The sequence below is a fragment of the Scyliorhinus torazame genome, chromosome 5, assembly GCF_047496885.1.
Source record: "Scyliorhinus torazame isolate Kashiwa2021f chromosome 5, sScyTor2.1, whole genome shotgun sequence".
Taxonomy (NCBI): domain Eukaryota; kingdom Metazoa; phylum Chordata; class Chondrichthyes; order Carcharhiniformes; family Scyliorhinidae; genus Scyliorhinus; species Scyliorhinus torazame.
Window position 1 is genome coordinate 246,462,000 of NC_092711.1, and position 24,190 is coordinate 246,486,189.

The 24,190-nt window shown below is 46.9% G+C and overlaps 1 protein-coding gene across 4 annotated transcripts in view; it reads left to right on the forward strand.

Moving 5' to 3' along the window:
• Positions 1–24,190, forward strand: part of LOC140421016 (short coiled-coil protein B-like) — a 96,183-nt gene that overhangs the window by 27,947 nt on the left and 44,046 nt on the right. For 2 of the 4 annotated variants that reach the window (XM_072505298.1, XM_072505299.1), the window contains exons 3-5: positions 15,252–15,335; positions 16,200–16,338; positions 17,647–17,838. In XM_072505298.1, the coding sequence (XP_072361399.1) occupies positions 15,252–15,335; positions 16,200–16,338; positions 17,647–17,680 (257 nt within the window). In that variant the 3' untranslated portion in view covers positions 17,681–17,838. Of the gene's footprint in view, positions 1–15,251; positions 15,336–16,199; positions 16,386–17,646; positions 17,839–24,190 lie in introns of those variants that run through there. The other 2 variants (XM_072505301.1, XM_072505300.1) reach the window with 2 other exon arrangements.

Genomic DNA, 24,190 nt, shown 5'->3' on the forward strand with positions numbered 1-24,190 from the left:
TTTCTGGCGTCGCTTGCGTGTGGATCCATCTGCAGTCGATCTGGTTTAATCCGGAGGTCCATCTTCCGAATCAGATACTAATAAATTGAGGCACGATCAATTTGGCAGAGACGAAATTGAATTCAAACTGAGGCTTTATTAGTATCTGATGTGTGGCCTCCTACAGCAGCTGACGAAATGGCAGCGAGCTGGAGGCCACGCATATTTATAAACTGGCACCTGGGCGGAGCTAGCATGCAGGGGCCCAGGTGAACCTGTAGTGCAGGTTCTACCGTACAACACTTAATATAAGAACACAGTGGTTTACCACACAACACATGTTCCTCTGGGGGTGTGGACCAGATTATGATATCGTCAACATAGACACGAACCCCTTCTATGCCCTCCATCATCTGTTCCATGATGCGATGGAAAATCTCTGAGGCCGGGATGATGCCAAATGGCATTCGGTTGTAGCAGAACCTGCCAAAAGGCACGTTGAAGGTGCAGAGACTTCTGCTGGATTCTTCAAGTTGGATTTGCCAAAATCCTTGGGATGCGTCCAATTTTGTGAAGAAGCGCGCATGTGCCATCTCACTCGTGATTTTTTCCCTCTTCGGGATGGGGTAATGTTCCCGCAAAATGTTTTTGTTTAAATCCTTGGCATCAATGCAGATGCGTAGGTCCCCCAAAGTCTTCTTTACGAACAACCATCGAGCTGACCCAGTCGGTTGGTTCAGTTATCTTGGAGATGATGCCTTTTTGTTGTAGACTCGTGAGCTCTGCCTTCAGGTGCTCTCTCAGTGGAGCAGGGACTCGTCATGGTGCATGGACCACTGGCTTGGCATCAGGCCGCTGTAAAATCTTGTATTCCTACGGCAGCGTGCCCATCCCGCTAAATACATCTGGGTACTGGGTTAGGATGTCGTCGATGCTGGTCTGAACATCCGAATGGGACGGCGTCGTGGTGTAGACCCTTTGAATGAGGTTCAGTTGCTTGCATGCGTGCGCACCTAGCAGGGACGCCTTGTCTGGTTCAACAATCTCGAAGTGTAAGCTTGCTTGTGTGAGTCGGCTGGACACCTGCAGATGGCAGGACCCCAGTGCCTTGATTGCGTTTCCATTGTAGTCCAGGAGTTTGCAGGCAGCTGGAAGGATCGTGGGAGCTTCTTGATTCTCTTGAAGTCCACCTGCGAAATCAGGTTGACGGAGGCACCTATGTCCAGTTTGAACTGGATGGGGCAGTGGTTGACCTTCATCACTGCTCGTTATTCGTCCTCTGAATCCAGCCAGGATTGGTTGGACTTGCGATGTGTCCGGTGTGGCGTATTCACACTTTGTAATAATGCCCACTCGGTAAGTGTTGTCCAGGTATTCATCATCTGGATCCGTTGCACTGCCTGAATCAGCATCATGCATTGGTGTTGCACACATCTGATACGCCGCTGTCGGAATTGGGAGTGCTGGCTCCTGACTGGTGGTGCAGATCTGCACAGGGCTGCATAGTGGTTTGGTTTCCCAAAACAGCGTTTGCCTCTTGAAGGGCAGTTTTAAAAAAAAAATGGGCGGTGCCACAGTTTGCACACATCATGACGTCGGCGCCATGACAATCAATGCGTCATTGCGCATGTGCGGTGCGGTTCTCGGACATCTGCACCTGCGCATGCGGCGGGTCCTGGGAAGAGCGCGCAAAATGGCCGCTTTCGTCAATGTGGAGGCACTGCATCTGGGAGATGGCCTGAACAGTCGCCACCTTGTGGGAGGCGTGTTTTTCACTTTCTGCCGTTTTGTACTGTGAATAGTGATTTTTAGAGTGCTCATGCACAGTACGCATTTCAATCGCGACTGGCAGGGTCATGTGCTTGATTTTCAACAATTGCTCTCGCAGAGGATCAGAGTGGACTCCAAAAACGATTTGGTCTCTGATCATGGAGTCAGTGATGTCACCAAAGTTGCACGATCACGCTAGCAGTCTAAGGTTAGTTAGATAGGAGGTGAAGGTTTTGTCTTTACCTTGCATCCTCTGCTTGAAGATGTAGCGCTCAAAGATTTTGTTGGTGTTGAATTTGTCCAGGATGGTTTGGTACTTTGTTTTGTCCTGCCCTTCGGAAAAGTGAAAGGAGCTGAAGATCTCTATCGCATGGTCACCCGCAGTGGTGAGTAGAAGAGCTATCTTCCGTGCATCGGTCGCGCCATTGAGGTCGGATGCTTCCACGTGTAGTTGAAATTTCTGCTTGAATGATCGCCAGTTGGCACTAAGATTGCCGGTGGTCCTGAGTTGATGGGGAGCCTGAATCTTGTCCGTTATGCCTGTATGCAGTAGCTGGTTGTCACGGATCTTGCTGAGTTGAACTAAATAGATTGAACAGTCACTCCTGGTATCATGTTGTGTTATGCTGCTTAACACAGGCTGCTACTTGATGCAGTCTTAACTAAAGGATGCTCCAGACTCTGAAATGGGTTCAACCTGTTTATTGAACTATTAACACAGTTCTCAAATGAGTTTCACTCTCTGCTAATCTAACTGTAGTAACTCAGTCTAACTGTACCAGCATGCTCTGAGCCACGTGCTGGGGTGTGATGCTGCTGATGAATCCTGTCTAACTCTCTAGGTGTCTGTCTGTGGAAAGAGGCAGGATGTGAGTGCCTCATCCCTTTTATAGTATTTATGTCATGCCCCCTTGTGTGATGCCACCTCTGAGTGTCCTGACTGCCCATTGGTTGTGTCCTATTCTGAGTGTTCATTGGTTGCATGTTTGCATATCATGACAGGGGAGAATCCCGCCCAGTGTCTGTAATTCCAAATCGGAATGGTGTGTGGCTTGGAGAGGAAATTGCAGGCGGTGGTGTTAACATACATCTGCTGCCTTTGTCCTTCTAGGTGGTTGAAAGGGTTTGAAAAATGCTGTCGAAGGTGAGTTGCTGCAGTGCACCTTGTGGATGGTCCACTGCTGCCACTGTGTGTCGGTGGTGGAGGGAATGAATATTTAAGATGGCGGATAGAGTGCCAATCCAACAGGCTATTTTCCCCAGCATTACGTCAAGCTTCTTGAGTGTTGTTGGAGTTGAACTCATCCAGGCAAGTAGAAAGTGTTCCTGCACACTCCTGGCTTGTGCTTTGTAGATGGCGGACAGGCTTTGGGGAGTCAGGAGGTGAGTTACCGGCCACAGAATTCTCAGCCTCTGGCGCTGTTGTAGCATTAAAATTTATATGGTTGGTCCAGTTCAGATACTGGTCAGCAGTAACCCCCAGGATGTCGATAGTGGGGGATTCAGCCATGGTCATACCACTGAATGTCAAGAAGAGATGGTTAGAGTCTCTCCTTTGGGGATGGTCACTGAAAATCTGCAGAGGACACTGAGAGGGGAGGGCGAACAACCAGTCGTTGTGGTCCACATTGGTACCAAAGATATAAGTAGAAGGAGGGAGATGTTCCTGCAGATAGAATTTAGGCAGCTAAGTAGGAAATTCGCAAGCAGGACCTCAAAAGTAATCATCTTTGGATTACTCCCAATAGCATGCACATGTTGGTATAGAGATAGGAGCAGATGAATGTGTGGCTGGAGAGATGGTACAACAGAAAAAGTTTTGCACTCTTGGACATTGGGACAAGCTCTGGGCGAGATTGTACTGTAACGACCAGTTGAGTTGCACAGCTGGGACCAAATTTTCTTACAGGACGATTTGCTAGAGCTGTTGGGGAGGGTTTAAACTAACTTGATAGGGTTGTGGGAATCAGAAGGTAATGCTACAGAGGGATATCAAGATGTAAAAAATATTGGGAGAGACAGTGTCTTAAATTAGGAAGTGAATTAGGTGAGTTTAGCATAAGAGGAGGACTTCCGGTGGTAACATGTAAAAGAGCAGTCGCACACGAGATGGCTCCCATTATAGAACTTTAATTTAAGCCCTTTTCGCCCAGTTTTCGCAGGAGGTTTGGGCTGGAATTTGGTTAGTTCGATGGGTTAAGAATCCCATATCAAAGGGATGCTCAATAAATACAAGACTAGGCAGCAGAAATATAAGGAATCCTCGTCGAACTTGGAGGCCTCGAGGGCTTTGTCTGTGAAGAAAATGCCGGAGGCTCCTGCAGCGTCAGTGGGCACTCCACTAACTGTTAAGATGCTTACAGGCATTCTGGCAGGGGAACTTCAGAAACTACAGCAAAAATTGAGGGCGATGTCCTCTATTCAAACCGCCTTGGTAAAAATGGATGAAGTGGGAAAAGCGCAGAGCATGGAGCTAAAGGAGGTGGAGGTGGCCCTTTTCAAGACAAAATGACCAGATCACCCTGGAAGCGGAGATGGCATGGGTGGGCGGTGACAACAAGGCATTAAGGGCCAAGGTGGACAGTTTGGAAAATCGCTCCAGAAGGCAGATTTTGAGGGTTGTTGGATTGCCAGAGGTTTTTTTGCAGAGGGAAAAACAATCGGAGCGCCTAGCGGTTCCCAATCTGTTATTTTGATATTAGGCGGTGAATATTGAAAAGGTACGGACGGGGGTGGTTTAAGGATACAGAGTCCATAAGGGGGTGGATGGAGAGGGGTGCCTGGAGAGAAACTAGGTTGAGGGCCTTAGTTACTGCTCCGCTTCTGATTTCCCCCTGTAAAGTGGACTTCACGTCCAGTGATGGTGGCCACTCTGAGAATATGGAGACAGTTGAGGCAATGTTTCAAACTGGGTGCCATGTTGCTGTTGGCCCCAATCTGCGGAAACCATCATTCTATTCTGGACTCATCGCTTTGGGCAAGGGGGGAGGAGGTGATGGAGTGATTCGGGGACATGTTTATAGAAAGGATGTTTGCTGCATTTTGACGAGTGGTTGGGTGGGTAAATTCCAGCCTTCGAGAACTAATCTTTTCAGGTATCATCAGGTGCGTAACTTTTTGCATAAGGAGATTCCTTCCTTCTCCTTGGCACCCTCACCCTCTTTGATGGATTGGGTCTTTTCAGTGGTTGAGTCAGGGGAGGGGAACATATTGGATATTGTGTCGATGGAGCAAGCTCCATTGGATGAGGGAAAAGGGAGGTGGGAGGGGGAGCTGGGTCAGTTTTTTGGCGGGGGGTGGGTGGAGTGAGGCTCTACACAGGGCGACCTCCACTTCCTCATGTGCCAGGCACAACTTGATTCAGATTGAGGTGGTGCATAGGGCACACTGACAAGGGCACGGATGAGAGGGTTTTTATCTGAAAATAGAGGATATTCATGGGGTCCGGCGAATCATACACATTTATTCTGCTCTTGTTCTAAACTTGCGAGCTTTTGCGTTCCCTTCTGTAGCACCAAGTCCTCGATTCTTGGGATTGAATTGGAGCCTTGCCCTTTGGTGGCTATCATTGGGGTCTCGGACTGCCTGGAGTTGCAGACTGGGGCGAAGGCTGACACTCCTCTTGCTAATAGCCCAAAGGCGGGTTCTCCTTGGGTGGAAGACTCCGGTTCCGCCAGTGCTTCATCGTGGTTAAGTGACCTTATGGAGTTTTTGCACTGAGAAAAGGTCAAGTGCATCATGAGGGGTTTGGCAGAAGGGTAGGAATTGTTTTGGGATTTGTCTTGGTTGTTTTTCTTTGTGTGTGTGGGTGTGGATGAGAGGCGGGGGGGTTGGTTGAGTCTAGAATTGCATTTGTTGCGTAGTATGGTTTTACAGTGTTATATGAAAATATTTTCTTAAATAAAAATATTTTAAAAAAAGAGTTTAGCAAATCGGAAAAGTAATAATTTCTAAATGAGGTTACAGTGCATGTGTCTGAATGAGTGGAATGTGGTAATTAGGGTTGGTGAGTTTTGAACGCAGATAGCCATATGGAAACATGGGGCGAAATTCTCCGACCCCCATCTGGGTCAGAGAATCGCCGGGGGCTGGCGTGAATCCCGCCCCCGCCGGTTGCCGAAGTCTCCGGCACCGGAGATTCGGCAGGGGCGGGAATCGTGCCGCACCGGTTGGCGGGCCCCCCCCCCACTCGATTCTCTGGCCCGGATGGGCCGAAGTCCCGCCGCTAGAATGCCTGTCCCGCCGGCGTAAATTAGACCACCTACCTTACCGGCGGGCCAAGGCGGCGCGGGCGGGCTCCGGGGTCCCGGGGGGGTGCGGGGCAATCTGGCCCCGGGGTGTGCCCCCACGGTGGCCTGGCCCGTGATCGGGGCCCACCGATCCGCGGGCGGGCCTGTGCCGTGGGGGCACTCTTTCCCTTCCGCCTCCGCCACGGTCTCCACCATGGCGGAGGCGGAAGAGACACCCTCCACTGCACAGGCGTGGGAAACTGTCAGCGGCCGCTGACGCTCCCGCGCATGTGCCGCCCGGAAATGTCATTTCCGCGCCAGCTGGCGGGGCACCAAAGGCCTTTTTCGCCAGCTGGCGGGGCAGAACTTCCTCCGGCGCCGGCCTAGCCCATCAATGTTGGGGCTCGGCCCCCAAAGATGCGGAGCATTCCGCACCTTTGGGGCGGCGCGATGCCCGTCTGATTTGCGCCGTTTTGGGCGCCAGTCGGCGGACATCGCGCCGTTTCCGGAGGATTTCGCCCATGGTGTTGGACGATAGGAGAGACCTGGGGGCGAAATTCTCCGGAAACAGCGCTATGCCCGCCGACTGGCGCCCAAAACGGCGCAAGTCAGACGGGCGTCGCGCCGCCCCAAAGGTGCGGAATGCTCTGCATCTTTGGAGGCCGAACCCAAACATTGAGGGGCTAGGTCGGCGCCGGATGAATTTCCGCCCCGCCAGCTGGCGGAAAAGGCCTTTGGTGCCCCGCCAGCTGGCGCGGAAATTACATCTCCGGGCGGCACATGCGCGGGAGCATCAGCGGCCGCTGACAGTTTCCCACGTATGTGCAGTGGAGGGAGTCTCTTCCGCCTCCGCCATGGGGGAGACCGTGGCGGAGGCGGAAGGGAAAGAGTGCCCCTACGGCACAGGCCCGCCTGCGGATCGGTGGGCCCCGATCGCGGACCAGGCCACCGTGGGGGCACCCCCTGGGGCCAGATCGCCCCGCGCCCCCCCCCAGGACCCCGGAGCCCGCCCGCGCCGCCTTGTCCTGCCGGTAAGGTAGGTGGTTCAATTTACGCCGGCGGGACAGGCATTTTAGCGGCGGGACTTCGGCCGATCTGGGCCGGAGAATCGAGCGGGGGGGCCCGCCAACTGGCGCGGCGTGATTTCCGCCCCCGCCGAATCTCCGGTGCCAGAGACTTCAGCAACCGGCGGGGGCGGGATTCACGCCAGCCCCCAGCGATTCTCCGACCCGGCGCGGGGGTCGGAGAATTTCGCCCCTGGTTCTTGGGAATGGGGTAGGTCAAGTGGATCAGAATCAATAGGTGAAAATTTAGGGGAAAATGATAATTGTATCATCAGGCTTAGGTTGACTATAGGGATGGACAGGGGCAATAGAGAATAAGAATAAGTAACTGGGGGGACAAAGACAACTTCGATGGGGTGAGAATGGAACTGGCCCAGATAAAGATGAGTTGACCAAACTATAATGGAACAATGTGCTGCCTTTAAAGAAGAGATGTCAAGGTCAGCCAAGGTATATTCCCATGAAAGGGAACACCGGGCAAACTTGTCAGGGAGGGTAGAAGTTAGGGGAAAGGTAAAGTGACCGCCTGGTTCATTGGGTGTGTTGGGATCATTAGGAAACTTGTTGAGAGTTGTCTCTTAGGGCAGCATGGTGGTGCAGTGGTTAGCATTGCTGCCTCACGGCACCGAGGTCCCAGGTTCGATCCCGGCTCTGGGTCACTGTCTGTGCGGAGTTTGCACATTCTCCCTGTGTTTGTGTGGGTTTCGCCCACAACCCAAAGATGAGAAGGCTAGATGTATTGGCGACGCTAAATTGCCCCTTAATTGCAAAAAATGAATTGGGTACTCTAAATTGATAAAATAGAGAGAAAAAAAATAGTTGGAAACGTTCTGAAATTTTCATGGGGCACCTTTAAGAGCTTTGTGAAGATGTCTATCTCCCAATAGTGGTGCCAGTGCTGTAACAGTTTTAATTGAAGAACAAAAGTGCAAGTTTCGACAAAACAAACGATTGAGCAGCAACGGCCTGACATAGTCATACTCACAGAATTATACCTTACAGATAATGGCCCAGTAACAACCATCACCATCATGTCCTGCCCCACTGGCAGGACAGGCCCAGCAGAGGTGGTGGCACAGTGATGCATAGCCAGGAGGGAATCCTTTGCCAGGTCTCTGGACCCCATGAAGTCTCATGGCATCCGATTGAACATGGGCAAGGAAACCTTCTGCTGGTTACCAGTCCTACCAACCCCCTCAGCTAATGAGTCGCTACCCCTCCATATTGAACGCTACTTGGATGATTTGATTTATTGTCACATGTACCGAAGTACAGTGGAGGAAGCACTGAGGGTGGAAAGGGCACAGCACGTATTCTGGGTGGGGGACTTCAATGTCCATCACCAAGAGTGGCTTCTCGGTAGCACCACTACTGACCGAGCTGGCTGTGTCCCAATGGACATAGCTGCTAGACTGGGTCTTCAGCTGGTGGTGAGGTAAATAAGAAGAGGGAAAAATATACTCGACCTTGTCCTCACCAGTCTACCTGTTACAGATGCATTGGTCCACAACAGTATTGGTAGGAGTGACCTCTGCACCGTCTTCACATTGAAGATATCCTCAATCGTGTTGTGTGGCGCTACCACCATGCTGAATGGGATAGATTTAGAACAAATCTAACAACTCACTTACATTATCATCAAGGCAGGGGATCAACCCTGGTGCAATGAAGAGTGCAGGAGCAGCACCAGCATACCTAAAAATGAGGTGTAAAACTGATGAGGTTACAACACAGGACTACTTGCATGCCAAACAGCGTTAGCAGCTTATGATAGACAGAGCTAAGTGATCCCACAGCCAACAGATCAGTTCTAAGCTCTTTAGTCTTGCCACATCCAGTTGTGAATGGTGGTGGTCTTTTAAACAACTAACAGGAGAAGGAGGCCCACAATGATGGGGGAGACCAACATATCAGAGCAAAGGACAAGGCTAAGGCAGTCATCTTCAACCAGAAGTGTCAAGCGGATGATCCATCTCGGCGTCTTCCGGAGATCCCCAACATCACAGATACCTGTCTTCAGCCAATTCAGTTCACTCAAGAAACAGCTGAAAGTACTGGATACTGTAAAGGCTATGGATCCTGACAACATTCATGTAATATTACTGAAGACTTGTGCTCCAGAACTAGCTGTGCCCCTAACCAGCTGTTCCAATACAGCTACGACACTGGCATCTATCTGGCAATGTAGAACATCGCCCAGGTATGTTCTATCCACAAAAGGCAGGACAAATCCAACCCAGCTAATTACTGCCCATCAGTCTACTCTCAATCATCAGCAAAATTATGGAAACTGTCTATGACCATGGAATTAACCTGCACTTGCTGAGCAATAACCTGCTTGCTCAGTTTGGGTTACCCAAGAACCACTCAGCTCCTTATCTTATTGCAGCCTTAGTTCAAAGATGGACCGCAGACCGTGAAAGCAAAGTGCACTATGATTGAGATGCCCTTAGACTTGGCTCCCGAACACCAGGTGAAACGGTTAGGATTCAGATTGCATGTGGCCATGAACAGTTAACGGTGATACACGTAATGCTCACCAACCAAACAGCTATGCGTTAGCCTCAAATGGTGCCCACTATGTATGCAATCACCATCACCTTCTGCAAGCACCAACTTACAAGACATCACTTCAGTCATCTCAGTGGCCATGCAGACTCTTACCTTGGCCAATGCAGCAAATCCTACATCTGACGACTTCACAGGTGAAATATCCCATGTTGCTACCAGTAGTGGGATGGTGGCATAGTGGCTTTCACTGCTACCTCCCAGCACCAGGGACCTAGATTTGATTCTGGCCATGGGTGACTCTCTGTGTGGATTTTCCACCTTTTCCCCGTTATTGCGTGAGTTTCCTGCGTGTGCTCTGGTTTCCTGTCACAGTCTAAAGATGTGCAAGTTAGGTGGGTTGGCCATGTTAAAACTGCCCCTTAATGTCCAAAAATGTGCAGGTTAGATGGGGTTATGGGGATAGTGTCATGTGAGAGTACCTTTAAGAAATGGGTATTTATCAAATAGCTGTAGGGTGTACCTTTACGAAATGGGTGTTTATCAAATAGCTGTAGTGGATGTACCTTTAAGAAATGGGTGTTTCTCAAATAGCTGCAGTGGATGTACCTTTAAGAAATGGGTGTTTCTCAAATAGCTGCAGTGATGTTAGAGTGTGGGTGGAACTGGGCTGTCTGTCTGTTTTTACTTTCGTTTTTGAGCTGGCAGCTACAGTGTGTGTTTAGTTTCGTTTTCAGAGTTGGAGCTGCATCCAGCCAAACAAGGTGTAATTTTGATCTCTCTCTGCATGAAAAGAATGTCTTTAGACCACTTGCTAATTTAAAAGTGATAACTGCTCTCAGTAGAGAATTTAAATCTGCTGTCTTTGTTAAAAAAGGGTATTTGTCTTTCGGATGTTGCTAGGAAAAATTAAGGGTTACTTACAGAGTACTGTATTCTTTGGGGGGAGTATTTGAGTTGATAGTTGCTAAGATGTTTCTGTGTGTTTATAAAATGTTAACTGGAGTCATAGACTAAACATTATTTTGTTTGAAAAGTACTTTAGATCTCTGTTGCATCACACCTGTAGAGTGGGCCCTTGTGCTCCCCATAACCAAAATCTATTAAAAGTTGTGGATCAGCTAAACTCCATGATACACTTTGGGGTTGGGTGGGTAGAGTATGCTTTGAGAGGGTCAGTGCAGACTCAATGGGCCGAATGGTCTCCTTTAGCACCGTATGGATTTTATGAATATCTAGATGCCTGTCACAGATACACTACAACACCACCAACTGGTGTAATCACACACTTTGGGTGACTGAGCAGGCCAAACACATAATTATTCCAGAACTTTATTACCACTTAGCCTAGAACTGACTTTTGAAGTTCCACTTTCTTTACAACAGAAAAGTGGAGGGGGAGGAGATGCGATGGACTAGACACCAGATGTTACAGCCTAATCTGTGCCTCAATATACATATATATGTAAATAGTTATGCATTGTCAGTTTGCTTAGTTGCATGTCCCACAATGGTCTGTACATAGTTTCCGATTGCGCACACTGTTGCATTTCATGCCACCGGGTGTCCCAACTAAACAGGGAAGTTGCAGACAGAGTGGTCATGTGTGAACATGATGTCATAGCTACATAAGAGGTCACGTGTTGGAAATGTGGGCGTTATCCTCGGGATCTCAAGCAGAGCACATGTACCAAATGTAGCTGCTAAGCCTAGAAATAAAATACTTTTATTGGACGTCCTGGATGTTAGTGATTTAAGGAACCCACAACATTCTACATGGACCAAAGAGCTAAATTCCAGAGGTGAGGTTAGGTGAGAGCGCTTTCCCTTAACATCAAGGCATGAAATGAATGTGGTATCAAGGAGCCCAAGCAAAACTGGAGTCAATGGGAATCGGGGAATAACCGCCACTAGATGGAGTCATACCTGGCACAAAGGAAGATGGTTGTTGTTCTTGGGACCTCAATCATCTCAGTTCCAGGACAGGCAACAGGAGTTTCTCAGGTTGGTGTCCTAGGCCCAAATATCTTCAGCTATTTCATTAAAGACCTTCCCTCCATCAAAAGCCAGAAGTGGGAATGTTCACTGATGATTGCACAATGTTCAGCACCATTCACGAAACCTCAGGTACTGAAGCAGTCTGTGTCCATATGGAGCAAGACCTGGACAGTATTCAGGCTTCGGTTGAAAAATGAAAAGTGCCAGATAGTGACCATCTCCAACATGGGAGAATCTAACCATTTCCCTTTGACACTCAATGGAATTACCATCACCAAATCCACCACTATCAATATTCTGGGGGTTATCATTGATCATTGAACTGGACCAGCCTATCAAAACTGTGACTACAAGAGCAGGTCAGAGGCTGGGGATTCCACAAACTCACCTCCTGCTTCCCCAAAGCCTGTGCACCATCAGCAAAGCACAAGTCAGAGTGTGATGGAATACTCTCCACTTGACTGCAGCTCCGACAACATTCAAGAAGCCCGCACCATCCAGGATAAAGCAGCCCCTTGAAAGGCATGCCATACACCACCACCTTTAACATTCCCTCCCTCCACCACTGGCAAACAGTGGCAGCAGTATGTACCATCTACAAGATGGATTCAGCAACTCACCAAGGCTCCTGTGACAGTCCCTTCCAAATCTGCGACCTAGAGGGACAAGGGCAACAAGTGCATGGGAACACCACCATCTGCAAGTTCCTGTCCACACATCATCCTGACTTGGAAATATTTTGCTGTTCCTTCATTGTTGGTAGGTCAAAATCCTGTAACTCACTGCCTAACAGCACTGTGGGTGTTCCTGCAGCGGTTCAGGAAGGAGGCTCATTACCACCTTCCCAAGGGCAATAAATGCTGGCCTTGCCAGTGATATCCACATGCCATGAACAAATAAAAAAAAAATAACATTTTTATAACCAACCTATCCAAGCTTCCCATTTGCCCTGGCCTCTTTGAAATGAAGATTTTTTTTTAAGACCACACAGAAACGGCAGCCACAGCCATGGCTTTTGGTTTGGCCCAGATTGTGGCCTGCTTCCCTGCTCTCCTGCCACTCTTCCCACCACCCCCCCACTGCTAATTGGGAGGGAGACACAAGTCTCTAGAGTCACTAATATCTCAACCCCGTGATAGGAGGCAGGAACGTGACGTGGAATCGGCCCCGGCTCCAGATTCCTGCCTCCGATGGGAAAATTCAGAGCATTGGGAAAGCACGGAAATTACGATAAACCACTATAATTTGCTCGTTAAACCTCAGGTAAAGTGACGTGTCCAATTCTAGGCACCACATATTAGAAAGTATGTTTGGGCCTAAACAGGGTGCAGAAGAGGTTCGGAGGTAGAGGGACTGGAGAAGCTGAGGTTTTTCTACAGAGAACGGAAAATAATTAAAAGGAGATTTTATAGAGATTTTTAAATCATGGGTGATTTTGATAGTTGCGGATGGTGGAAGCAGATTCAACAGTGGCATTCAAAAAAGAACTGGATAAACACTTGAAAATGTCACAGGGCTATGGAAAAAGAGGAGGGCTGGGACTAACTGCATAGATATACCAGAAGTCTGACACCAGCATGATGGGTTTATTTATAATCAGCATGGTACAATGTTCCATGCTCAAACTGTGAGGTGGTGGTGGGGGGATGGGGATGGCTTAGTTATATTCACCTGAAGATTCCTATTCCTCTGGCTGTTTTGCTACATTCAAATATCTTACTCACTTCCATTCTCCCAGCTCTCCTTTAATATCTGCATTCTACAGTCCTAAATCTCCAGGCACCTTCCTTACTGAATCGACTGTCACTTTTCTGATCTCAGCCTCCGCATTGAAGCATGTGTCAATCTTGGTAACATAAATTTTCATGTGAACTCTCTCTGTCCCTCCCTTTACTGATATCCATGTCCAACTTTCCTCTTTCAATCTCAGTCCACCACACTGAGAGCCATGGCCACCTCGACAACCTTGTGGATCAAAAAGCCCACCAAAACGATAAGTCTGCCGAAAATCTTCACCCCAGTGCCCTCAGTTGCTGCTTCTGATCCTCGAACTTTGTGGATTTGGTGAGGATCAGAAGCAGCTTCAATAACTGGAATCAACAGGTTTTAGAAAACTGCAGCTTTCAGGGGCTGATGCTTTCGATTTCTTTTTAAATACTGCCGGTTCCTCTCAGTTCAACAACATTGATTTTACCTTTCCTCTGTGGCTGGTATTTGCATTCACCTTCAACCCCCTCTCCTGAATCCTGCCTTAACCCCGCACCCATCACCCCCAGCTTCGAAAAATCTTTAAGCGGACATTCATGGGGAGAGTGCGGTTGTTTGTTGAGTGGGTGTGGGTGAATGCCAGGGGTGATGGGGAGAGGTGGGGCAGTGAAGTTAGGTGGGAGGTACATGGTGGTGGCACATGAGGTGAGATGAGGGGGTGTGACATGAGGGGAAGGAGGGGTGCGAGATGAGGGGCTATGATTAGTTTGTATCGATTACTGCTGTCATGCATGGAGTGATGTGCTGAGCATATTTATGAGGCAATGCTATTGTGTGTGCAGTGTTATAATAGAAAATGGGGCAGCACGGTGGCGCAGTGGTTAGCATTGCTGCCTCACGGCGCCAAGGTCCCAGCTTCGATCCCGACTCTGGGGCACTGTCCGTGCGGAGTTTGCACATTCTCCCCGTGTTTGCGTGGGTTTCGCCCCCACAACCCAAAGATGTACAGGGTAGGTGGATTGGCAATGCTAAATTGCCCCTTAATTAGAAAAAAATGAATTGGATATTCTAAATTTATAAAAATAAATAAATAAATAGAAAATGGAGTAGTTTTCTATCAGATTACACTCCGGTAAAGGAGAAAATACCAGGAAAATATTTATTTTTACAAGGGAGTTCACGGGATTTGGCATTTTCTTAAAGTTTGGGAACCTCTGCCGTACATGAATCACAAAAGGTTAGCATGCAAGTACAGGAGGTTATTTCCCTGCCTGCAAAGTGGGTGGCATATAAAAGCAGCAAAGTCTTGCCACAACTGTACTGTGTACAGTTTTTGTCTCCTTATTTAAGGGAGGATATATTTGCATTGGAGGCAGTTCAGAGAAGGCTCTCTAGGTTGTTTCCAGGTATGAAAGAAATGTCTTATGAGGAAAGATTTGAGTAAGTCAGGCCTCTTACTCCTTGTATCTTGGAAGAATGGGAGGTGATCTTATTGAAAGATAGAGGACTCTGAGGGTCTCAATTGGGGAGATGCGGAGAGGATATTTTCCACTGTTGGGAAATGTAGAACTTGGGGGCACAGTTTTAGAATAAGGGGTCTCCCATTTAAGACAGAGATGAGGAGGAATTTCTTCTCTCAGAGGGTTATTAGAGTTTGGAATTCTCTTCTACAGAGAGCAAAGCAAGCTGGCTCATTGAAAATATTCAAGGCTCAGTTATAGATATTTGATCTGAAAAGAAGTCAAGCGTTTTGACAGTCGGGCCGGAAAGTAGAGTTGAGGCCACAATCAGATCAGTCCCAGTCTTATGAAATGGCCCACTCCTGCTCCTATTTCTTATGTTCTTATTAATATCTTTAATATGGAGGAATTTAGAATTTAATCCATGATATGTAAAAAAACATAGTTGGAAAAGGATTTCTTTTGCCTGCGAGGGACTTTTGCCATTTACACTGTTTCGTGCCAGATTTATCTGATTGATTTTATTCCCTCCAAAGGCACAGATTATGAAAATCAAGAGGAGCTGGAGGAGAAGACAAGGCTAATAAACCAAGTTCTGGAGCTGCAGCACACACTCGAAGGTGATTAATTAGGCTCTTATCTTGCTGCAAATTTGGCTACAAAATGTGTTTTCTTTTCTCTTGCTATACTAATGTCCGCCTCTGTTTGCTGGCACTTTACTCCTGCTGCTTCTTTCTTCTTCATGTTGACATACTTTTATTTCTAGAATTTATTTATTTTCTCTTGTTTCTATAATAGCTCCTGTGACCATGCAATTTTTTCCATATTATTCTCTCGCTCTGTTTTAATGTTTGTCCCTCTTATTTTTCCTGTGTTCTGTTTTTCTCTCTCTTTCTTTGTTCTTCTCTCTTCTAAAGCTGGCCTTTATCTCTCACTCTTTCAGTCCCTTTCTTTCTGTGCTTACCTCGCTGCAGGCCTGTTTCATACCCCAAACCTTTCCACGTTTTTGAATTGACTGTTTGACCTGGTGGTCGAGTAAGAGTGGGGATGAGTTACGCCTTTTTGGGGCCACTGTGCACACTGGAGGCCTCCCAAAAGGTCTTCCCACAGCGTGTTTACTCCATGCCCTGTTCACCCCACTCTTGCCCCTCGCAGCCCTGGTGATTCTCCCCTCTCCATCTATTCTCCCCTCTATCATCACATCCAGCTCCATTGGCAATCGCTGTTGGTAACTGGTTGCAGAGGACAGCTGTATGATGAGCTTGTGGAGCAAGGCGGGGCTCAGCTCTGACTCTTACACAGGGGGCAGGAACCCCAACACTGCCCCACCTCTGGTAAAATCCAACCCTTTACGACCATATCATGCCCCATATCCCAACTACCATCTTTCCTTTTTCTTTGCGTTTCTTTCTCGTTCAAAAATAAATCTTCCTTCTCTGTTTCTTTCCTTGTCCCTCTGAGCTGATCATTCCTTTGGCTTACAGATCTGTCCGCTAGAGTTGATGCTGTGAAAGAGGAAAACCTGAAACTCAAATCTGAGAACCAAGTACTTGGTCAGTACATTGAAAACCTCATGTCAGCCTCCAGCGTCTTTCAAACCACAGACTCGAAGAACAAGAGAAAGTAAGGAGCTCATGCCACTGATACCAGTCAGCTTTATATCTCGACAGGTGTAGTGGGTTAATCTGCATGTTGTGTTCATCTGTGTGAAAACTCAGTTTGACCCTTTCACCTTGAGATTCAAGGGCCATGAGACATTCTCAGGCCATTCAGATCCTGTTTATAGATTGGGAAGTAAAATCTGAAATTTGATTAATAGGATTTTGATCGATAACCGCTAATTGATGGAATGATTTAGAAGAACATTTCTACAAGTCAACAATCGGACCTCTCAAAATGCACAACATTTTTTAGGTTGCTCTAAATTGAAAAATCTTTGCTTTCAATTGAAGTACTGACGAAAAAACTTTTGCACAGTCAGCAACGTATGATAAGCAAGTCTGCAGCCACTTCACAGCACGGTATATTTTGTGGCCCACACTTAGAGTGTACCAGTCCCTGGACACAACGCAAGGGAAACAACTTAACCTTCATCAGAGTGTGAGGAGACAATCTGTGGCATAGAAGTGATCAGCCAATCTACTCCACAGCGTCCAGTGAACAAGTCTATGCCTCAGGTACAAGAGCAGACAGGTCACCCATTCCCTTGGTCACACTCTCCCTCCTATGTTCAATTTGTTTTTTAAATTTTGGGAAGCCAAAGTGAAAACAAAAGGTGAAGAGCAAAAGGTTTGGTGTGCTAAAGTTTAGGTATCAAGGAGTGAAATAAATAAATGAACATGCGACACCAAGCTTAGATTTGAAAAGACTGTAGGCAGGGGGAGCAAAGAAAACATTCCTGGGAAAGAGTGAGTTATGCGGGAGAGACTGAATAACCTGTTTTGATTTCAATATATTGAGGGTGCAGGGATTCAGAAGAGTGCAGAGGACAAGATACTGAGACGAATGAGGGAGGAAATTACTGAGGAGGAATGTTAGAGACACAAGATGCACATATCGGAGCATACCCTAATTCCTGGGTGAGACGGCAAACAGGGGATATATACACCAGCACACACCTTTCTCAAACTGAGAGGGAAGGTGAGTGACCTCAAGCTGCAACCAAGACCATACCCCAGGTGAGAGGACTGAGAGGCAATATACATTGCACATTCACCATTTTCCATGACCAACTAATCTACAACCCCATCATTCCCCGCTCGCCAGTCTCTGCAGTCCTGCCATTCTATTAATGATAAACCTAAACAGTTACTGATTTTGTATCCAAATAAGGTGAAAGGGTTAAATAGCAAGATTATTACATTAATTCAGTCAATTTGCCAAAAAAGACAAATTAATTTCAATTAAAAAATGTCCTTTTTTATTTTCCAGACCAACCAAAAGCTCCAAGAAGACAGACAAATAATAATAACATTAATTATGGTAAAGGGGACTGGGAGTCGAGACCATCCAGTATTAAGAGTGTAACCCTGTTAGAACCAGTAGCTTCTTGTCTCAAGTCAGCTTGAATACCTTTTTTGTATTTAGTCTATTTAATTATGGAATAATAAACCCTAAAGCTGATATTGTTATGTTTAATGTGTTCCCTCCTCATTTTGCACACAAAATCCTGTTTGGATGGTTAATCTGTGAGATATTAAGTTTCAAAACTAGCCTAATTTTGCACAGAGGCAATAATTTGTACTCGGGACCTTGACCACAAAAAAACTATCAATTGAGAAAGATCAAGGAACATTTGAGGCATTAAGCCACCTACTTGTTCTGAAATAACCATTAATGGTCATCGACTTGCCTTGAACTATTTAATCTCATGATGGCACGATTGCTTTGTAGGTGAATAAGGTTGTCTTTTGACTCATCCATGAGGAAAGAACCAACATTGGCCTCTGTACCCACCACTCACCCCCGCCTCCCACTAACACCACCACCACAGTACTGCATCAAACCTTTTATGAATGATTTCCTGACTTTTGCCTTCATTTTCCGACTGGAAGTCCATTCTTGTCTGTTGATACGTCTTTACATGATGAGCACTCCGATGCCATTAGTCCTTTTAGTCCATCTACTTCCCTTAACCTTTCTTGGAAAGTAGAGGTTTTGGATTTGCTGTTGAAGGATATTTGATCAGTTCCTGCAGTGCATCTTGTAGATGGTTCACACTGCTGCCACTGGGTGTTGGTGGTGGAGGGAGTGAATGTTTGTGGAAGGGATGCCACTCAAACAGGCTGCTTTGTCCTGGATGGTGTCGAGATTTTTGAGTGGAGTTGTTGGAGCTGCACTCACTAAGGCCAGGGGAGAGTATTCCTTCATACTCCTCCCTTGTGCCTTGTAGATGGTGGATAGGCTTTGAGGAACCAGGAGGTGAGTTACTCACTGCAGATTCTTAGCCTTTGACCTGTTCTTATATCCACAGTATTTATATGGCTGGTCCAGTTCAGTTTCTGGTCTATGGTAACCCCCAGGATATTGATAGTGGGGGATTCAGCGATGGTAATGTCATTGATTGTCATGGGGAAATGGTTAGATTTTCTCTTGAGTTGGTCATTGTGTGGCATTTGTGTGGCGCAGATGCTACTTGTCACTTGTCAGCCCAAGTCTAGACATTGTCCAGTTCCTGCTGCATTTGGATATGGACTGCTTCAGGGGCTGGTTTAGCACAGGGCTAAATAGCTGGCTTTTAAAGCAGACCAAGGCAGGCAAGCAGTACGGTTCAATTCTGTACCAGCCTCCCCGAACAGGCGCTGGAATGTGGCGACTAGGGGCTTTTCACAGTAACTTCATTTGAAGCCTACTTGTGACAATAAGCGATTTTCATTTCATTTCATTATCTGAGGATTATGAATGATAATGAACATTGTGCAATCATCAGTTAACACCCCCACGTCTGACCTTATAATGGAAGGAAGATCATTGATGAAGCAACTGAAGATGGTTAGACCTAGGACACTACCCTGAGGAAGTCCTGCAGTGAGGTCCTGGAGCTGAGATGATTGACCTCCAACTACCACAACCATATACATTTATGCTAGTATGACTCCAAGCAGATTCCCGTTGGCTTTGGTTTTGCTAGGGCTCCTTGATGCCATACTCGATCAAATGCTGCCTTGATGTCAAGGGCAATCACTCTCATTTCACTTTTGGCATTCAACGTTTTTGTCCATGTTTGAACCAAGGCTGTGATGAGGTCAGGAGCTGAGTGGTCCTGGCAGAACACAAACTGATCGTTAGTGAACAGATTATTGCTGAGTAAGTGCCGCTTGATAGCATTGTTGAAGACCCTTTTGATCACTTTACTGATGATTGAGAGTAGACTGATGGGATGGTAATTGGCCAAGTTGCATTTGTCCTGCTTTTTATGTATAGGACATACCTGGGCAGTTTTCCACATTGCTGGGTAGAAGCCAGTATTGTAGGTGTCCTGGAACAGCTAAGTTAGGGGCACGTAAGTTCTGCAGCACAAGTCTTCAGTACTATACCCAGGCTCTATATTGTCAGGGCCCATAGCCTTTGCAGTATTCAGTGCCTTCAGCCATTTCTGGATATCGCATGGGGTAAATTTAATTAGCTGAAGATTGGCATCCATGATGCTGGGGACCTGAGAAGGAGTCAAAGCTAAATCATCCCCTTCCGGTTGAAGATCGTTGCAAATGTTTCAGCTTTATACTTTGCACTGATGTACTGAGCTCCCTCATAATTGAGGACAGGCACATTTGTGGAGCCACCTGTTCTAATTACTTGTTTAATTGTCCACAACCATTCATGACTAGATGTGGCATGACTGTAGAGCTTTGATATCATCCGTTGGTTGTGGGATCAGTTAGCTTTGTCCATCACATGATGTTTCTGCTGATTAACATACAAGTAGTCTTGTGTTGTACCTTCACCAGATTAGCACATCATTTTTAGGTATGCCTGGTGCTGCTTCGGGATTGCCCTCCTGCACTTTTCATTGAACCGTGGTTGATCCCCTGGCTTGTTGGTAACGTTAGATTGAGGGTTATGCTGATACAAGAAGTTACAGACCGCACATAGACCAGTTGTCCCCTGAATGCAGTTTTTAACTGTTAGATTTGATTTGAATCTGTTTGATTTAGCTCGGTGGTAGTACCACACAACACAATATATGGTATCCTCTGTGTTAACAACCTACATGAGGGAAAAACCTACTTGATCTCATTTTCAATAATCTACCTGTCGCAAATACATCTGTGCCTGACAGTATTGGTAGGAGTGATCACGGCACTGTCCTTGTGGAGACCAAGTCCCTTTTTCACACAAAGGATACATGGTTTGGTTTTAAATAGTCTTCGTATTTGACCTTTTCTATGCCTTTTCTATGCACTTATGTTAGAGCACTTTATGGTTTCAATAATGCAAATCTCAAGATTGTGCAGATTTTCCTTATTAAAATCAGCCACTGAAACTCAAAATCAGTCTCGGGTTCATCTCCACAACTCCCTTTCTTTTATCAGTGGTTAAAACTGAGCATGTTAATCAAAGGGCTGAATTTAATGTTCTTTTGAGGTGGGTGAGAGCCAACCTGAAAGTATGCGGATTGCCAACTCCCACTTCGGCCTTTGAATGATGTCTGATAATACAGGAATTGCTCAATTAACCATCGCCAGAGGGTTGCCAACCAATAGCATTTGTGGAAGGGTTCACCCAATGGGCTATTGAGGCCGGGATGTCGAGGCACCAAGGTGACAGGCTTTGACCAGGAATGTCACCGCCATCCATTTAAAGGCACAGGAGTACATCAGTGGCACCAAGATTCATCATTGGCAGAGAGTAAGACGATTTATTTGCTGAATATACGTATTTGGAAACATTGCCAGAGGTGAGTGAAAATTGTTTGCTTACTTTTGACTCATTACTGATGGGAAACTTTCAGGACGTTTGGCAGAAACGACAAAGCCTTGGAATGTAGCTGAACTACAACCCAGATAAAATTGATGTACTTAGGAAGATATGGAGACTTCTAACTCTGTCTCTCTCCAGAAAAGGGAACCAGATGATGGGGAGGGCAGCCCAAGCAAAGGACAGCCACAAGGGCGATGACTAACTGTAAGCCCTCCTTGAGGCTGTAAGTGACAGACAGGTCTTCATGCCAGCTGAATGAAAGAGGAGCCCTCCCAGTCTGACAAATGCAGCCTGGATGGAGGTCACGGTGGAGATCAGCAGCTTTGGGATCATCCCAAAGAACATGGATTCTGTGCAGAAAATGCCTTTTACGACCTGCAAGGGTGAATACCAAGGCTCCAATACGGAAATGGATCGAAGGTTTTGGGAAGGCTCGACTAGAGTTTGGTTTGGTTTGATTTGGTTTATTGTCTCGTGTACCGAGGTACAGTGAAAAGTATTGTTTTGCATGCAGCTCAAACAGTATTGTGTTGTGTGCTTCGCAAAATCGTGGGATGCCATGATGCACAGATGTCCCCTTGCATGGCACCGAGGCCTATGAAGGGATGCTTGGGGGTTGGGGGGGGGGAAGAAGAGAGACTGTAAAAGCCACACTGATTAGTGGACTACTTAGTGCAGCCTGTGGAATTCTGAAAGGCCGGAGGCTGTTTTCTCCATCAGCATAATTCTCCGTTTTGGCGGCAACGCACTCACGCTCATGGATTTCCCGACAGCGTGGGGTGCCCGCAATGGGAAACCCCATTGGTGGGATGGAGGATCCCGCTGCTGGCAGGGGCGCGCCGCACCAGAAAACGTGTGCATCGGGACTGAGAATCCCGTCCCATATACGTGAAGGAATGAGTGCGCCGGAGATTCAAAATCATTGCAATATCGCATTTTAATTGCAGGAGAAGAGGGCTCAATGTCCGGGAGAGAAGCAAGACAGGAAGCAGTGTGCCAAACTTGACAATCCTAACACCAATTGAGGAGGAGGTTGCTGCCAACGTGTGAAGCTCATCCGTTGGTAGAAGCGGGATTGGAGGAAGGCACCAAGGAGTGGGGAGTGGGTGTGAGATTGCAAGGGGTATTATTTACAATTCAAATACAGATGTCTTAAGAGGGCTAAAGGGAGGGTGCATGATGTCTGGGTTGTCTGGGAATGAGGTATTAATAGTTTGTTGTTTTGAAGGCTCTCCTGCATCTGGGAGGAGAGTAACTGCATTTTGGAAGTTGTGCAATTCAAACAAAGAGCAACATCTCACACCGTTTGCAGTGTTGCCAATGTGGAAATTTTCCCCTGTGCATTCACCTGAATCTAGAAGATGGCTTTAACCGTACTAACATTTGTCTCTTGCACAGATGCACCATCGGCTGCTGCTGCAGTCCCGAGGGTCCCATGCTAACCTCTGAGGAGGAGGAGGGAGAGGAAGCCTCAGTGAGTGCGGTGTCAGCACAGATATGAGCATCTCAGTCAGGAATTGCATCTTGCAACTAAGAGAGCCACAAACTGATGAGAGCACTTCACACTCGCATGGAATCTGACTCAGAGCAGGGCTCTGGCTGTTCGAAGGATGCTGAAGGAGAGCCTGATGCTGAGTTCCAGTTGGATGTAGAGCCTCTGGAGTCATCCATAAGGAGGTAGATGCTGGGTTTCGAGTGCGTGGTGTGTGGAGATACCAGAGGGGTTGTGTCTTCTGGCACCAATATTGAAGGAGTCCATCTAGCCCATGAGTCATATGATCCACGCGACAAGAATGCATTGCTTCCCCCATTGACAGAATAGGGAGGGCCAAACCTGTTTTACTGATTACGGAATAAATTATGGGCACATGTTCTGACTTGCAACCATTGCCTTGTCTCTCAGGGGTGCAGATCCAGGGCAAGAGGAGGCTGAGGTGCCTGAAGTCATCCAGCTCCAGGTCTGTCTCAGGAATGCTGTGGTACGGTGCAGGCTGCGTTATGCCACTCAGGTCTCCAAAAGCAGCCTGAAATGACTGTGATGCAAAGACATTCAGCACCACTGTGGCTTTCAATTCCACAGGCATTGGATGGCCCTCCATGCGATATCTGGGGCCAACATGTCAGACAGAGATGTCATCATGGATCACGAAAAGCAAAGTCTCTGCAGGCACTCTCAGTCATTTGCGAAAGCTTTGTACACAATTGGCAGGTATAGCCTCTGCCTGCATCTCTCTGCCTGTTGCAGTCTGCGTTCAGGTGAGTGAGTGAAAAGCCTGTCAGTAGCCTCACCTAGTAAAGTCAGACATAAACTAATCATCGGTCTTTTCATTCCATGAACAGAAAAAAAAAGCAAGGTTACCACCTGGAGTATTTCACATGCAGGCAACGTATTGCAGCACCAGGGATGTATTGTTACAGTCAATTGGACTGCTAATAGGTTTAAACAATCATTAATTTCTCATTTAAAAATGGTGCAATGGCTCCTGATTTCAGAGGGTGGCTGCCCATTGCTTTACTGCCGGACCCAACATCATCATGCTGGATATGGCATTTCTGTCCAAGGTTTGCAATCTGACTATAGAATGCTATACAGATAATCATGGCATTCTGTAAGTTCTTAAAAGTTCATTTACAGAATGTGGGAGGCTCTGGCTAGACCAGCATTTGTTGCCCATCCCTAATACTCCTTGAGAAGGTGGTGGTGAGCTTCCTTCTTGAATCCCGAAGGTGTAGGAACACCCAGAGTGCTGTTAGGGAGGGAAATCCAGGATTTTGACACAGCGACAATGAAGGAACGGCAATATATTTCCAAGTCAGGGTGGTGAGTGACTTGGAGGGGAACCTCCAGATGTTGTTGTGATAATGTGAGATCACAAAGCAGGTATTCGAATGTGTTCCTTATATCAGAAACTTCTTTATACGAATAAATAACAAAGTTTAACAATAACAGTAGTAATACTATGAAAACAAGCTCTAGTAAAATGGGGCTTGCTTACAGGTCACTTCTTGAAGACTGACAAAAGTCCACTCAAAGCTCGCACATGGTCATAATCCT